This window comes from Lontra canadensis, unplaced genomic scaffold (genome assembly GCF_010015895.1).
Source record: "Lontra canadensis isolate GAN:19392208 unplaced genomic scaffold, GSC_riverotter_1.0 scaffold289, whole genome shotgun sequence".
Taxonomy (NCBI): domain Eukaryota; kingdom Metazoa; phylum Chordata; class Mammalia; order Carnivora; family Mustelidae; genus Lontra; species Lontra canadensis.
The window spans coordinates 146,187-161,482 of NW_022631283.1; the positions used below are offsets into that span (position 1 = coordinate 146,187).

The 15,296-nt window shown below is 39.0% G+C and overlaps 1 protein-coding gene across 1 annotated transcript in view; it reads left to right on the forward strand.

Moving 5' to 3' along the window:
• Positions 1 to 1,760: 1,760 nt before the first annotated feature.
• Positions 1,761 to 15,296, forward strand: part of LOC116862648 (28S ribosomal protein S9, mitochondrial-like) — a 59,874-nt gene continuing 46,338 nt past the window's right edge. The window contains exons 1-2 of the mRNA XM_032849995.1: positions 1,761 to 1,933; positions 12,772 to 12,951. Coding sequence (XP_032705886.1) covers positions 1,799 to 1,933; positions 12,772 to 12,951 — 315 coding nt within the window. The 5' untranslated portion in view covers positions 1,761 to 1,798. The remainder of the gene's footprint in view (positions 1,934 to 12,771; positions 12,952 to 15,296) is intronic.

Genomic DNA, 15,296 nt, shown 5'->3' on the forward strand with positions numbered 1-15,296 from the left:
TGTACTCCTTTTAACATCATTGATTGGTTGGTTGATTTCAGGAGGGTTGTACTCCCACCAGAAACTTCTACAAGTTATCGCTACCTCACATCTCAGCAGCACTTGTTAGTTCATTTTGACTATAAGCTGACTTTAGAACCAAACCCTCACATTAGATGTGATTCCACCATATTGGACCTTGGGGACTTTATGATCCTTGTGCCTAGGATGCCTGATGCCACTGACATAAGAGGTGTTCAAAAATGAGAGGAAACTTAAATGAATCTAAGCTTTAGCTGAGTGGTAAAACTACAGTTTTGGTTTTTTCTTTTTTTTTACATATTTTAAAAGTTTACCAGCATGTTCCTGATTCCAGTCTTTTTTTCTGACTCCAAATTATGTACCTAATGTCAACCTATAATGGTTTATTTGTTCTAAACTCAAAGGCTACACGGGAAATTTCATGCAGCAGTCTAAGTGTTGCCCCTAGAGGCAGGAAATGTATTACATTCACTTTACTGTAATCTAATGAAAGATTGTAACATGGATTTTAGAAAAAAAAGAAAAGAAAAGAAAAGAAAAGAAAAGAAAAGAAAAGAAAAAAACCCCTACAATCCCTCACCTTAATTTCCGAACTTACATGTTCCAGAATGTCATTTTTTAAAAGAAATTGTAAAAATTCTGCTTTCACATATTTATTTGTTTTCTATTTAATTAAATACCCACAACTAAGTTAAAAACCTTTTTTGTGACAATGTGTGGGAACTGCTGTCTAAGGGCATCTATTTGAATGAGCTATGAAGTTTTTTGGTTCCCAAATTTGTGAACCTCTGCCAATTTCTGACGAAAGTTTTACTAGTCTAAAATGTAGTAACAGAACAAGAGTGAGTTTTCAATACCTCAAAATACATTCCATTTAAAAGAACACTGTTTTTTTTTCTGAGATTATGTCATTTCTACCTTTTTAATGACTAAATGTGTTTTAAGAAATGATGGTGTATGTATTTGCTTGACAACTTTGTGTGTTTGTGTTGTAATTTTACTGATCCTTCCATTCTAAATGTTTGGAAATCCTTTCAGAGCGGCTTACTGCATCATTTAAAAATGTATTTTGTAGAAAACACCCTGGGAGTTACTCTCAACGGCCCACAAGTCTCTGAAAGCAAGGTATACTCATTTTTATTCCATGACGGTGCATTTAATTCCGATTGGGTTTCAAGTGAGGCTTAGCGCTGACGCTGGGGAAAGGCGCGTCAACATGGCTAAGGCCGTTTCGTCCTCATCTGTGAATGGTTTAGCCTGCGCGTTATACAGTTCAACAATAGAAGTGTGAGCGCCATGGAAAGTAGAGTGGTTTAGCAGTTCTGGAGGCAGGTGGAGACCCTGGACCCTGAAAATGTGGAAAGGTAGAGAGAAGGGGAGACCCATAGTAGAAAGACATATATAGCAGCCAAGGCTTGGAGTTCATTCTTGCGTGAGCAAGAGAGCCGGCTCGAGGTGCAGCCCCAGGCAAGGGAAGGAAGGGCTGGTTGAAGAGCCACGTGAAAGTCGTACCGAGACTTCAACAACCAGAGAATCCAGCAGCCGCAGGAGAGGAAAGAGGCCAAGCCCTTCAGTTTAGGACTACAACGAACAAGGGGGTGGAGCCGGACACGCCCCGAGGGCTCACACACCCAACCAGCGACGAGCCGCTCCGGCCCGCAGAACACGCCCCCTGTCTCTTCCCGACAGCCCCCGGAACCTAGCTCCCACCCGCGCCTGCGCAGGCTTTATCAAGTCCTGCCCCTTTGCCCGGCCTCCGGGCTCTCCCGTAGCCAATATGGCGGCTCCCTGTGTGTCCTGCGGCGCCGCAGCTTTTTACCGGCTCTTTCTCGGAGGTAGGGTTAGCCTCACCCGGAGACAAGGCGTTTGGAAAGCCGCGGCTGCTGAGTTGCAGACAGGTACTGGATTCCAGGTAAGGGAGAAGCACTGGTCCGTGTAGCGCAAAGATGTGGAGACGCGGCCGCAACCTTCCCCTGGCGTCTCACGTGCCCTCAGACGGGGACTTAGGGGTCTGGGGTATTTAGTAGAGGTCTGAGATTGAGAGAGGAAGAATGGGTATTGGTTTGCAGCGGCCAGTCGAGGTTGTTTCTGGTTTTCGTAGGGTGCGGTGAGGAAGTTGTCTGCAGACGGAACTAGAGCGACCCCTCTTCCTTGAGTTGGCTGCCAAGCTAAGGGGAGTCCGTGCCTTAGGTGTGGTGTAGGGTCGGGTCCTTCCGGCTTGCCCGCGGTCAAGTGGGGAGGAGGGCCGCGCCAGGGAAGGTAAATGAGAACTGGACTCCTGCAGTAGGCTGGAAGACTTACTGGAGAAAGTCACAGTGGGTAAGATTGACAGTGATTTTAAAAGTGCCTTGCATCTGTGCAGTTTCTGTTTTCTTAATTTTCCCCCAACATCTTGTCTCTGGAGAGATGGAGACCAGAACTTTCACATTTCCTTTACTTCTGAGGGCAGTGAGAAGCCAAGATTTTAGCTTCACGGAACTCAGTTGGATGATGGTGCCATTTGCTGACATGGGATCTCAAAAGGAGGGAAAAGTTTTGAGAGGGAAGAAAACGAGTTTAGTTTTGGATGTAATTATGTTTATTATACAGTTTTAATTGGGATGTCCAAGTGGAGATTTCCAGTAGGCCCAAAGATTGACAAATTATAGTTCAAGAAGAGATCTGATTTACAAATCCTCCGTTAACTTGTAGATAGTAATCAAGGCCTTGGAAGTGAAGTCAAACACCTAGTGAACGTGTCCTGAGTTGTTATAAGTAGAGGGACAGGTCCTGAAGGACAGCAGTCAAGAAAGAACATCCTAAAGATTGAGAGTGAACTGCTAAAGAAGTAGGGTGGAGACCAGACAGTGTGATGTTCTGAAAACAGGCGAATGTTTTAAGTAGGGAATGTGATAAACAAGTACCAAATATTGTAAAGAAGTCAAATATTATATAAAAACTGTTGAAAAAAGGAATGCTATGTATTTTTTATTATCTTTCTTTTATATTTTAATCTAAATCAACCAGTCCATCTATTCATTTATCCACCACTTATTTTTTAATACCTTAAAAAAAGATTTTATTTATTTGAAAGAGAGCATGAGCATGGGAAGACACAGGCAGAGGGAGAGGGAGAAGCAGAAGCAGACTCCCTGCTCAGCCGTGGAGCCCTACTTGGGCCTCCATCCCAGGATCTGAGATCATGACCTGGGCCAAAACCAAGAGTTGGATGCTTAACCGACTGAGCCACCCAGGCACCTCTTAATACTTTATTATTGGAAAATATGTTGAAACTTTCATTTTTTCATGCATCTCTTTTGAATATATTTTCCTTGCATATGCTTAGCTATAAACGGGGCTGTAGCATATAGAATGTTTTCATTGCTGACACTTTATGTGTGTATGTGTGGGGTGGGAGGGGTGCTAGCTTTCTTTCCCTCCCTCAGACTCCAGAATCTGTGTATCCTCTGTCTTTCTCTATGATCCTTTTTATCATATGCATACCTACGTGTCAGTAGTAATGGTTGATGGCCATTTATTTTGTTTCCATTTTCTTACCATTAATATGTTAACATTCTGTAATAATTCTTAGGTACTATTCCTTTTATTTGTGTAGAAGAGCATTCCAGTTGGGAGTTTATTGTTGCAAAGTATGTGTACATCTTACATTTGAATAGATATTTCCACATAGCTTTCCAGGAAGGCAGTAGCAATCCACACTCCATCATTGATATATGAGCGTACCCCCTTTTCTACTGGCATTAGTTAATTTTTTCAGTAAGATGGGTGAACAGCGATTTCTCCTTGCTACTTAAATTTTCATCTCCTTGACTGAAATAAAGCTTTTTTTCCCCTCCATATGGTAAATGTTTACTGAGCACTTTACTTGAGCCAGGCACTGTGAAGTAAATAAATCATTATCAAATAATTAGCAGACAGTATTGACCCTTAGCACTCTCCAGGGATGATCCCGAGACTGCTGAATCCCCAAATTCCTTTGTAGTGTCACAGCTTATATTTTACCACAAGAAGCGCATCTCACGTATAACTGAAGGACTTAGCTGACCCCACTCAGACCCTTACTATTACCATATATGTGATTAAAGATATTCATAAAAGTTTTTTGTTTTTTATTTTTGGCACAGAGCTTGTCTGTCTTAAATATTAATACTCCTTCACTTCTATATCTAACATTAATAGTATATTTTTCTTGGGCTACCTGGGTGGCTCTGTCGGTTGGACATCCAACTCGATTTGGGCTTAAGTCAAGATCTCAGGGTCATGGATCAAGGGGGGGGGGGGTGGAGCCTGTTTAGTGCTCTCTCTCCCTCTCTCGCTCTGCCCCCCACTCCTGCGCACACACAAACATGCTCTCTTTCTCACTCAGGAAAAGAAAAACATAGTTACATTTTTCTTAGGGGCCATATTTCTAAAACTATGGAATAATAATAATCAAATACATTTCATAGGTTATTTTTGCATTTTTTTATATGTATAAGTGTGTCCTAGGTAGTGATCTAAATAGTAATTACTGTGGGTCACTGTCAAAAAAGTGAGAAACACTGATGCCATCTGGAAAAAGAAACAAGTTCCATTAAACTATGACTCCTGTGTGCTTAGTTGGGACCCTCACTAGCAGACTTCCTCTTGTGTACCCATCTTGTATACATGCTTTGTATTAATGCCACTACAATTGCAAATATCTAAGTGAACCAAATTTGGGATGGAGGAAGGAATCTTATTTGTGAATGGTGAAACTTCAGGTTATAAACCCCTGAATATCAGGGACCTACACACAGTTTACCATAAAGTTTTGCAGAGGTAAGTACAGAAGAGCACAGAAGTGCAGTACCTAGTGCAAATGAGTTGAAATGGGTAGAGTTATGGGCAGTGTCTCAAAGGAGATGTTACAGTCTTCAGGAGCAGTTAGGAGTTCCATGAAAAAAGAGAGGTGTTCTGTTCTATGATGATGTTAATAGGTACAGAAGGGAAAGAGACCTACAGAGTCAGTGGATCTAGCAGCAACAACTAATTGGTTATAGCAGTTATAATTGGTATAATAATTGGTACAAGAATGGTGAGAGATATGAAACTTTGGCAAGGCCCAGATTATGATCTTTTTTGCTATACTAAGGTGCTTGGGCTTTTTGTTTTGTTTTTTGTCTTAAACTAGTGAGAGCCACACTGGCATTATAAGCAGGCTACCCATGGATTCCCAAATCCTCTGTCAATATAATGTAAGAATGTTAATTTAGCTTTCTGAAATATTTATGACTTTTTAAAAAAGATTTGTTTATTTTACATATAGAGGGAGAGTGTGTGTGAGCATGGGGCAGGTAGGTCAGAGGAAGAGGAAGAGAGAATCCTCAAGTAGATTCCCAGCCCCCCACTGAGCACGGAGCCCAACCTGGGGCTCCATCTCAGGACCCTGAGTTCATAACCTGAGCGAAACCAAGAGTGGGATGCTTAACTGACTGAGCCACCCAGGTGCCCTTGATTTTTTTTTTTTTTTTAAGATTTTATTTTTAAGTAATCTCTGCACCCAGCATGGGGCTTGAACTTACATCCCAGAGATCAAGAGTTGCATGCTCTTGACTGAGCCAGCTAGGCACCCCTTTGACTTTTATAATAAGGAAAACCAGTAGACCAGTTTCCTGTTTTGAAAGCTAGTATTATCAGTTATCAATGATACATCCTTTTAATTTTATTTTCTACCAGACACTTAGTGCTTAAACTTTCCGTGTTCACTGGGTCAATACCCGCACCCCCCCCTTGTTGAATCGGACTGTCTGCCAAGGAATGATCAGTGACATTTGGTGGCTTAGCCCTTGTGTATTTTGATTTTATAGTAAAAACATTGTTCTTGTCTTAAGTATCTGTTCTTTCCTTCTCTCATCTTATGGGCGCCTAGAGATTATAATGTCCTGTATTTATCATAGCATATAGCTGGTTTATGATAGGGTCTTAATAAAGTTTACTGATAAATTGCTTAAAAACTCTTTGAAATTAAAAAATTGACTTCCATTTGTATCAAATGCTGTCTGCAGCTCTGTAAATTGGTTATGTTTTCCCCTAGGTAACTTTTGAATTTCTTAAAAATCCCATTTTATTAGCAATGGATATTAAAACCCCTTTGATGGGATAAGAGGTTTTTTTTTTTTTAAGATTTTTTATTTTATTTTATTTATTTGACAGACAGAGATCACAAGTAGGCAGAGAGGCAGGCACAGAGAGAGAGAGGAGGAAGCAGGCTCCCTGCCTAGAAGAGAGCCCAATGCGGGGCTCGATCCCAGGACCCTGGGATCATGACCTGAGCTGAAGGCAGAGGCTTTAACCCACTGAGCCACCCAGGTGCCCCAAGGGGTTTTTTTTTTTTGTTTTGTTTTTTGTTTTTTTTGAGATCTCATCCTGTCCTTTTAAGGATAGAGTTAATGTACTAAATCTACTTGTATTATGCTTCATTGTTGTAAGTAGGATGATGAATTAATTAGTTACTTATTTCTGCCTAACAAGTTACCCCCAAATTCTGCACCTTATAAACAGCAGACATTTGTTATTTCATGGTTTCTATGGGTCAGGATTGCAGGCACAGCTTTGCCGGGTTTTCCTTCCGGGTCACCCATAACATAGCATTCCAGGTGTTGGCTGTGGCTCCAATTGTCTCAAGGCTGGAGGGTGGAAATCTTCCTCCCAGTTTGTTCATTGTGGGTGTTAGCGGGATTCATATCCTACAGGCTGTTGGATGGGCTGTTGGCTGGAGGCCACCCTCAGTTCTTGTAATGTGGGTCTCTGTAGTACAGCATACCACATCTGGCTTCCATCAGGTTGATCAGGACAGGGAAGAAAAAGAGGGAGCACAGTCTTTTTGTTACATAATCTTAAAGGTGACATTCTGTCACTTTAGTAATATTCTGGTCATTAGAAAGAGGTTACTCAAGCAAGTTACAGAAGCCCACGCTCAAGGGGAGGAGATTGAACAACAGGAAGAATACCAATGGTGGTGGGGGGGGCGCCTGGGTGGGTCAGTGGGTTAAGCCTCTGCCATCTGCTTGGGTCATGGTCTTGGGGTCCTGGGATCGAGCCCCATGTTGGGCTCTCCGCTCGGCAGGGGCCCTTCTTCCCCCTCTTTCTCTGCCTGCCTCTCTGCCTGCTTGTGATCTCTGTCAAATAAAAAAATAAAATCTTAAAAAAAAAAAAAGCATACCAATGGTAGAATTACTGGGAGCCATTGGAAGCTGTCTGCAACTATGAAAAACCCATATTTACTTCTTTTTTATGAACTAAGTGTCTTGTGTGTTTAGGTCTTTCCTCTATAGCTGTAAACCTCTTGAGATAAATAGCATAACCTTTGTATCCCTATTCTGATGCCTACTACAGTGCCCATAGATACCTCCTAGATGCTCAGTCATTTTCTGAATTTGAACTTGTGAAGGGTTCTTACATATAGGGATATGTGCATGTGTACATGTGCATATGCACATGTGTATACATGTGAACACCTGCCACACTTCTTTTTGCCAGATAGATTGGTAACTTAAGTAAGAAAACTGCAATTTGACCATACTTTGTATTTCCTTCTCTCGGTATGGCAGTGTTCTCATTTTAACACCAACTCGGTTCTGCTTGATAGTTATTTCTGTTAGAATTCTATAGATAGCCTGGACCATAGTAGTTGCCCAAATTTGTCAAATGAACTTGTAAAATAGTTTACTTTTTAGAATTTTATTATGAAAAATAAAGCATGTTCTGTCAGGCATTTATAAAAACAATACTATAATGAACCCTGTGTATAAGTCAGCCGACTTCAATAATTGTAACTGTTTTCCAATCCTGTTTCATCTGTCTCCCTTTTTTTCCTGTGAGCTTTCATATAAATCTCACATTTCCCTGTATACACACACACACACACACACACACACACACACACACAACTTGAATGTGCATCTCTAACAGGCAGTTTTTAAAAGGGGAAAAAAAACAACATGGGGGAACCTGGGTGGCTTAGTTGGTTAAGCATCTGCCTTCACTTGGGTCCTGATCTCAGGGTCCTGGGATCTTTACTTTTTTTTTTTTTTTTATTCCTCAAAGTATTTTTTCTTTTGCCATTTCTATTCAAATTAGCAGCAGTTCTTCTTTGTTCCATTTTTATCCAATTGAACAAAAAGGAAACTCCTTACTACTCGTGATATCATTAAAGTAGTGTGTGGCACTGGCATTTGGCCAAACTTGGAACATCACTGCTCTGTCAGGATGTGTCTGCTTCTTTGGCAACCTGCTTGATTGAAATTATAGTTGTCTGACCCACTGATTACCTTAAAAAAGAAGCCAGTCTGTCAAGTTGTATCTATACCAGTCCCTAAAAACAAAGTGTGGGAAAAATTCGCAGTCATCGCTTTTCAGTTGGAAGTAGAACCTGTAGAAAATTTTGTTGGGGATTTGTACTTAATCAGCAAAGCATGTTCTCTCCAGGAATTGTGGCTCTTCCGAGCTAAAGATCTAGTTGATTCACATTCAGCCTCACCTTACTTAATGCATTGTACTAATGAATGATGACTCTTTTGAATGTAAATGTTTTTGTGTGAAGCATTGCTGGAATAATTTAGAACATTTATAAATCTATCCAATAGTCTGGCATTGATGCTGTGATGGCTTTATAATAAATAGGAATTTCCAGAGTGTCATATTCTCCGGCGGTGTATACAAATGTCTTTGAAAAGATCCTAAAGATCCTAAAGAGATTTTATGAAAAATAGCAAAGTGGGGGCTTTAAAAAAAAACAAACAAAAAAACAAAAAAAAAAAACCAACACCTCTTTCTGAAGTGAACAATAAAAAAAATTTACAGTTTTTTAAACCTCATTTATATTAAAACTAAGAACCACCACATGTCACAAAGTCTGAAGAATATAGATACAAGATAATTTTAAATCAAGTGAAGAAATGAATCCTCAAGGCAATAATCAACTCTCTTGCTTGAGGTGATACTAAAGTGTTATTGGAACAAAAGAAAAGGAACAGTGTGGGAGAGAGAGATGAAGAAAACACAAAGGAATTTTACTCAACAAAATGGAAGAATTATTTTACTATAACTGTCAGGGACATTCTTAAAAGGTTGGGTGAGGGAGAGCCATATGAAACAGGTTATAAGACAAGATACAATTAAGGAAACGGTTAAGGAAAGATTTTTGGAGATAGACCAGTGATTTAAGAAGCTAAAAATTCAGAGTGACTGCAGAATTAACACTGCAGAAAACAAAAAACCCAAGGAGTAAAGGTTTAAAAATCATACAGGATGCAGAACAAAGGCATGAGAAATAAAACTGAGAGAAGCTGATATGGTTGGAGGACAGAAAAATAGATAATTTCTGTGGTCGAAGAAGTAAACAATAAGTGAGAATTCAGTGAGTATTACTTTCTGAAGTTGATAGGAGAAATAATTTAAACATTTTATTAAGAGACATATAGGTGATCATTATTAAAATCAAAGTAGGCTGTTTGGTATTTAAATTGCCGGATCAAAAGACAAGTATAAAAAAACTATAGACCATCTAGCAAAAGAAAGAAACCAGGAATGAAAACATAAAAACAATAAAGACAAAATAAGATGAAAAAATGAGACAGTATCTATTAAGTCCATTTAAATAGGATATTCTCATGTATTAAAAAAGTCAGATTGACTCAAAACCTGAAGTGATTCAAAATTTAAATGAAAAATATGGGCAGTGATATTCCAGGAAAAGGCAAAGAGAAGTTTGAAAGGGTTGCAATATTGTGATTCAGCAATTAAATTCAAGGTAAAAGTACTGCCTGAGAATGGAACACTTTATAATTTGAAGGTACAATTTGCCTTATGATAGAACTCTTCTGAACTAATTAGTACATTGAATGTACCACTGAAACATACAAAGGAAATATATAGGAAACAGGAAGAAAATTAATAAAATATTATAGCTTTTGTATGAATATAGATTCATAACTGTTTTTTTGGTATTATTCTCCTGGCCCACATCCAGTATAAAGGGGTGCTTAAATTTTTTTTCTTATTTTCTTCCTTTAATTGTTCTGTCTACTTTACAACCATTGTATCATCGCTCTTTGAATATGAAGTATTCAGTCCATCAAACCTGTCCCCCCACTTAACTCTGCAGACCCATCTCTTGTTCTGTTTCATAAAAATTATGGCCATAATACATAAGTAATATTATGCTTTCCCTCACAAACTGTGTTGTTTCTTTGCCTAGTAAAATAGATGTTTCTTATTCTAACACTAATGCCTGCCATTTCCCCTACTTAGATGGTGTCACATCATGTCCCATGCTGATTATTAACAAGACGGCATCTCCAGCTCCAATCTCTCCTGTGTACACAACCACAGAGCCATCTGCCTCGAGGACGTCTATATCTCCCGAGATGCCCATCAAGCATCTCAAACTTTTCATGCCCCAAATTGAACTCATCACTTTCCTCCTAATCTTACTCTTCCTTTAGAGCTCATTACTTCAGTGAGGGGAAGTCTCCCGTATTCACTGGGAGACTCATTTCTCCTGAGGGCTGTAGTTGGTGATTGGTGAAAAGTGTAGTAGGCTCACCTGTGTTACAAATGGGTTCTTTTAGTTGTGGACAAAAACATTTTTGTCATATGACTTACAAAACCAGCCTCGTAATCATCCTTTTGGCAGGGGAACATTGGGGAAAATCACCTCTACCGAGTGACAGTAGCTTTCTCCTCCAAATCCACAGCTTTGCCACGATTCTTGGGGGCAGACAGGCATTTTCTCTTCACTTTGAACACGGGAAGCAACATCTTCCCATGTTCAAAGAAAACACGAAATCATTAAAAAAAAAAAAAAGCAAACCCTGGAAAAAGTAAAAATATAGTAAGATGGCAAAACTCATAATGAGGATTTGGTGCTGTTGGCACTGGCAGTGGGGAAAGGTAGCAGGGGTGTACAAAGACGCTGTAATAGGGCAGGCTCACTGTACGTAAGCAAGTTGGGGTCGTGTTTTACTAATTGAGAGTGACACTGTATATTTATAAAGCATCTTAAGATTCTCAATTAATGGAATGCCTGGATGGCTCAAGTCAGTTAAGCATCTGCCTTTAGTTGAGGTTATCATCCCAGGGTCCTGGGATCAAGTCCTACATCAGGCTCCTTGCTCAGCGGGGAGCCTGCTTCTCCCTCTGACCCTCTTCCTGCTCGTGCTCCCTCTCTGTCTCTCAAATAAATAAATAAAATCTTAAAAAAAGATTCTTGATTAATAATATAAAGAGAGAAAATTCTTTGTGCTCCCCTGAGGAAAAATAAACTATATGGTTTCATGGAATTTTAAATGGCCCTATCTTATTTAAAAGTAACAAATCATTTTATCACTGTTTTGATTTGTGAGCATTTAAGAACATAATTTTTTTTTTAAATATTTTATTTATTTATTTGAGAGAGACACAGTGAGAGAGAGCATGAGCGAGGAGAAGGTCAGAGAGAGAAGCAGACTCCCCGTGGAGCTGGGAGCCCGATGCGGGACTCGATCCTGGGACTCCGGGGTCATGACCTGAGCCGAAGGCAGTCGTCCAACCAACTGAGCCACCCAGGCGTCCCTTAAGAACATAATTTTTACTATTAGTAGGTTATTATAATATTTATCCTGTATTTTTTTCTTCTGCTTTTTATTGTTACTGTGGTGACAAATTATTAGTTACTTAAATCTCTGGTTCTCAAAGGGTCAGGGAATGGATGAGGCAGGGATGGTGTTGGTGATGGTATGTGCCAGAGAAAATTTATGTTAATAAAAAGGAAAGTGAAGGAGTTACTAAGAATTATAGTTCTTAAGGTCTGAATTGCTTAAGAGTGTTTAAAATTGTTGAGGCTGGGATGAAAGTAGAGAACCACAGATTAAGATTTTGAGGAAAGCCAGGACCAGAAATATCTGTTCTAGTTATATCCAGCCACTGAATGTGGCTGAACAGTCATTTGAAAACATTTTTCTGGTTCTTTAGCACCCTTTATTGTAGGTGAACTATTAATGCCTTGAGGGGAAATTCCTGGTGCTACAGCATAAAAGGATCAACAGCAGCAATTGTGATATCATTACTGATAGTTTAAAAGGATGGGAAAGCCCTTATTTCTGTAAATTAGTGTATTGAACCAAGTTAAGATAAATCTTGTCAGTGCTTAGTGAAGTGGTTTCTTCACTGTATCAACTTAAAGGACCACAGAATAGTCTCAAGCTAAGCTAAACTATTATTTTAAGGCCCAGAAAGATGGGCCATGTTTGTACTTTACAACAAGGTGACTACCAATAGCCAAAGTGTGCCGTCCCCCAGTACATGCTGCTTCCTTCTCTTGTCTTCTGCCTGCTTGGTTCTGTCTGCACGTGCATTTGCCTCTTTTTGAGGGAGTGTCATTTTACTTTTCATTGCCTGTGTGTCAAATATCACAACTGGTTGACATTGGCCAAGCGGTATCAAATGTGGATGTTTGTAGTAGATAAGGAGGTAGCATATCACTTACATATTTGGGGTTTTGGGGGTTTTAATGTGTTGAAATGCCAGTAGTTTAAACTGTAAGCAGAGGCTTTTAAAAGCAAGCTTTTGAGTGGAGTACAATTTCCAGTGGCTTTCTTAACAATCCTTTTTACCTGTTTCCAGACTCTTGCCAACTGAGTACTAAAATAAAGAGAACTGTTTGAACATCCTGTTTTATTTAGAGGTGGTGACCTAAAGATAATTCTTTAATTTAAAATCTTTTCTCTTTTTGTTTATATTTTTTGCTAGATATTAAGGCTAAGGCACACCACAGGTGTAACAACAAAGAAAAATATTGCAGCCTTAAGACGTGAAACTTACACAGTGGATTTTATTAAAAAGCAAATTGAAGAGTTCAACATAGGAAAGAGACATTTAGCCAACATGATGGGAGAAGATCCAGAAACTTTCACACAAGAGGACGTTGACGTAAGTGCAGTTACTCTGTTGGGAAAGTAATTGCTATAGAGTTTCTTTATGATTTATTTATTTTAGAGGGAGCAGAGCGAGCATGCTAGCGGGGAGGGGCAGAGGGTGAGGGAGAGTTTAAGCGGTCTCTGTGCTGGGCTCGGAGCCTGAGGCAGGGCTGGATCTCATAACCTTGAGATCATGACCTGAGACAAAACCAAGAGTTTTGTCTTAACCGACTGTGCTACCCCAGGTGCCTCTAGCTCTGTGTCAGTTTTCATCAAACTGTCAGAATAAGGACAACTACTACTATGCATTGCAAGTTGGAACCAAGGTTTCAAAGAGAGATGCTACTTTGTATTTTAAGCATTATGAATCATAATGAGTTTTAGATTTTAATCAGAAATGGATAATTTTCTTGATTCAAGGTCTTAGGAGCCACTGTGAATGCTCATACACAATTTGGAAACATTTATCCTATTGTGGAGTCTTAAACTTAGCTTTCTTAAAAATGGTAAAACAGATGGTGACGAAAATATAGTGAAGTTTATAGAAATCCCATAAGTAAACCTGAGTTGAGTGTTTTTTATTATCTCAACTATATATTTGAATTTTCAAAGTCAGGGCATGTTCTAAATGATTTGAGAATTAAAGTTAGAACTCTGTTATTATTCCACTCTTGAGTTGTTCTAACCCTGATAAAAGTAGTAATAATAATACTTTTATCTTTAAAAAAAATTTAAAAAAAAATAATACTTTTTGTCAGACATCCCAACATACCTAGCAAAGGTATTTAAAATTTAACCACTTTGAAGTTTGTTGTAACTTTTTACAATTTTATTTTGAATTCCTGTGTAGTTAATGTGCAATGTTGTATTAGTTTCAGGTATACTATATAGTGGTTCCACACTTCCACACATCACCCAGTGCTCATCACAACAAGTGCCCTCCTTAATCTCCATCACCTAGTTCACCCAGCCCCTTCACCCCCTCCACTCTGATAACCGTCAGTTTGTTCTGTATAGTTTAGAGTCTACTTCTTGGTTTCTCTCTCTCTCTCTCTCTCTCTCTCTCTCTCTTTTTTTTTCCTTTGCTCGTGTTTTGTAGGGGGTTTTTTTGTTTGTTTTTTTGTTTTTTTGGTTTCCTAAATTCCACATGAGTGAAATCAGATCATATTTGTTTTTCTCTGACTTCTTTCACTCAGCATTACACTCTGCCTCCATCCATGTCATTGCAAATGGCAAGATTTCATCCTTTTTTATGACTGAATAATATTCCAGTGTGGAGAGAGATGTGTGTGTGTGCGCGCGCAACATTTGGACTGCTTCTGTGATTTGGCTATTTTAAGTAATGCTGCTATAAACATAGGGATGTATGTATCCCTTTGAATTAGTGTTTTTGGTTTTCTATTTTTTGTTTGGTAGATACTCAGTAGTGTGATTGCTGGATCATGGGGTTGTTCTATTTTTAACTTTTTAAGGGACCTCCATACCGTTTTCACAGTGGCTACACCAGTTGCATTCCCACCAATAGGGCACGAGAGTTCCTGTTTCTCCACATCCTTGTCAACACCTGTTGTTTCTTGTGTTGTTGATTTTAGCCATTCAGACAGGTGTGAGGTGACAGCTCACTGTAGTTTTGATTTGCATTTCCCTGATAATGAGTAATGTTGGAGCATCTCTTTGTGTGTCTATTGGCCAGCTGGATGTCTTATTTCAAGGAATGTCTGTTCATGTCTTCTGCCTATTGTTAATTGGATTATTTGCTTTTTGGGTGTTGAGTTGTGTATGATCTTTATATGTAATATATATATGAGATATAAAGAATGTACATTTTTGTTTATATATATAACCCCCACACACACGCACACTCTGATCCTTTATCAGATATGTCATTTACAAATATCTTCTCCCATTCTGTAGGTTGCTTTTTGGTTTTGCTGATTGTTTCCTTTGCTGTGCTGAAGTTTTTTATTTTGATGTAGAGCCATTAATTTAATTTTGCTTTTGTTTCCTTTGCCTCAGGAAACATATCTAGAAAAATGGTGCTATGGCCAATGTCAGAGAATTTACTGCCTGTGCTCTCTCTTCTAGGATTTTTATGGTTTCAGTTCTCACATTTAGGTCTTTAATCCATTTTGAATATATTTTTGTGTATGGTGAAAGAAGGTAATCCAGTTTTATTCTTTTGCATGTGGCTGTCTGGTTTTCCTAATACCATTTGTTGAAGATACTGTCTTTTTCCCATTGGATATTCTTTCCTGTTTTGTTGAAAATTAATTGATCATGTAGCCGTGGGTTTATTTCTGGGTTTTCTGTTCTATTCCATTGATTTCTATTCCATTCCATCTATGTGTCTGTTTTTGT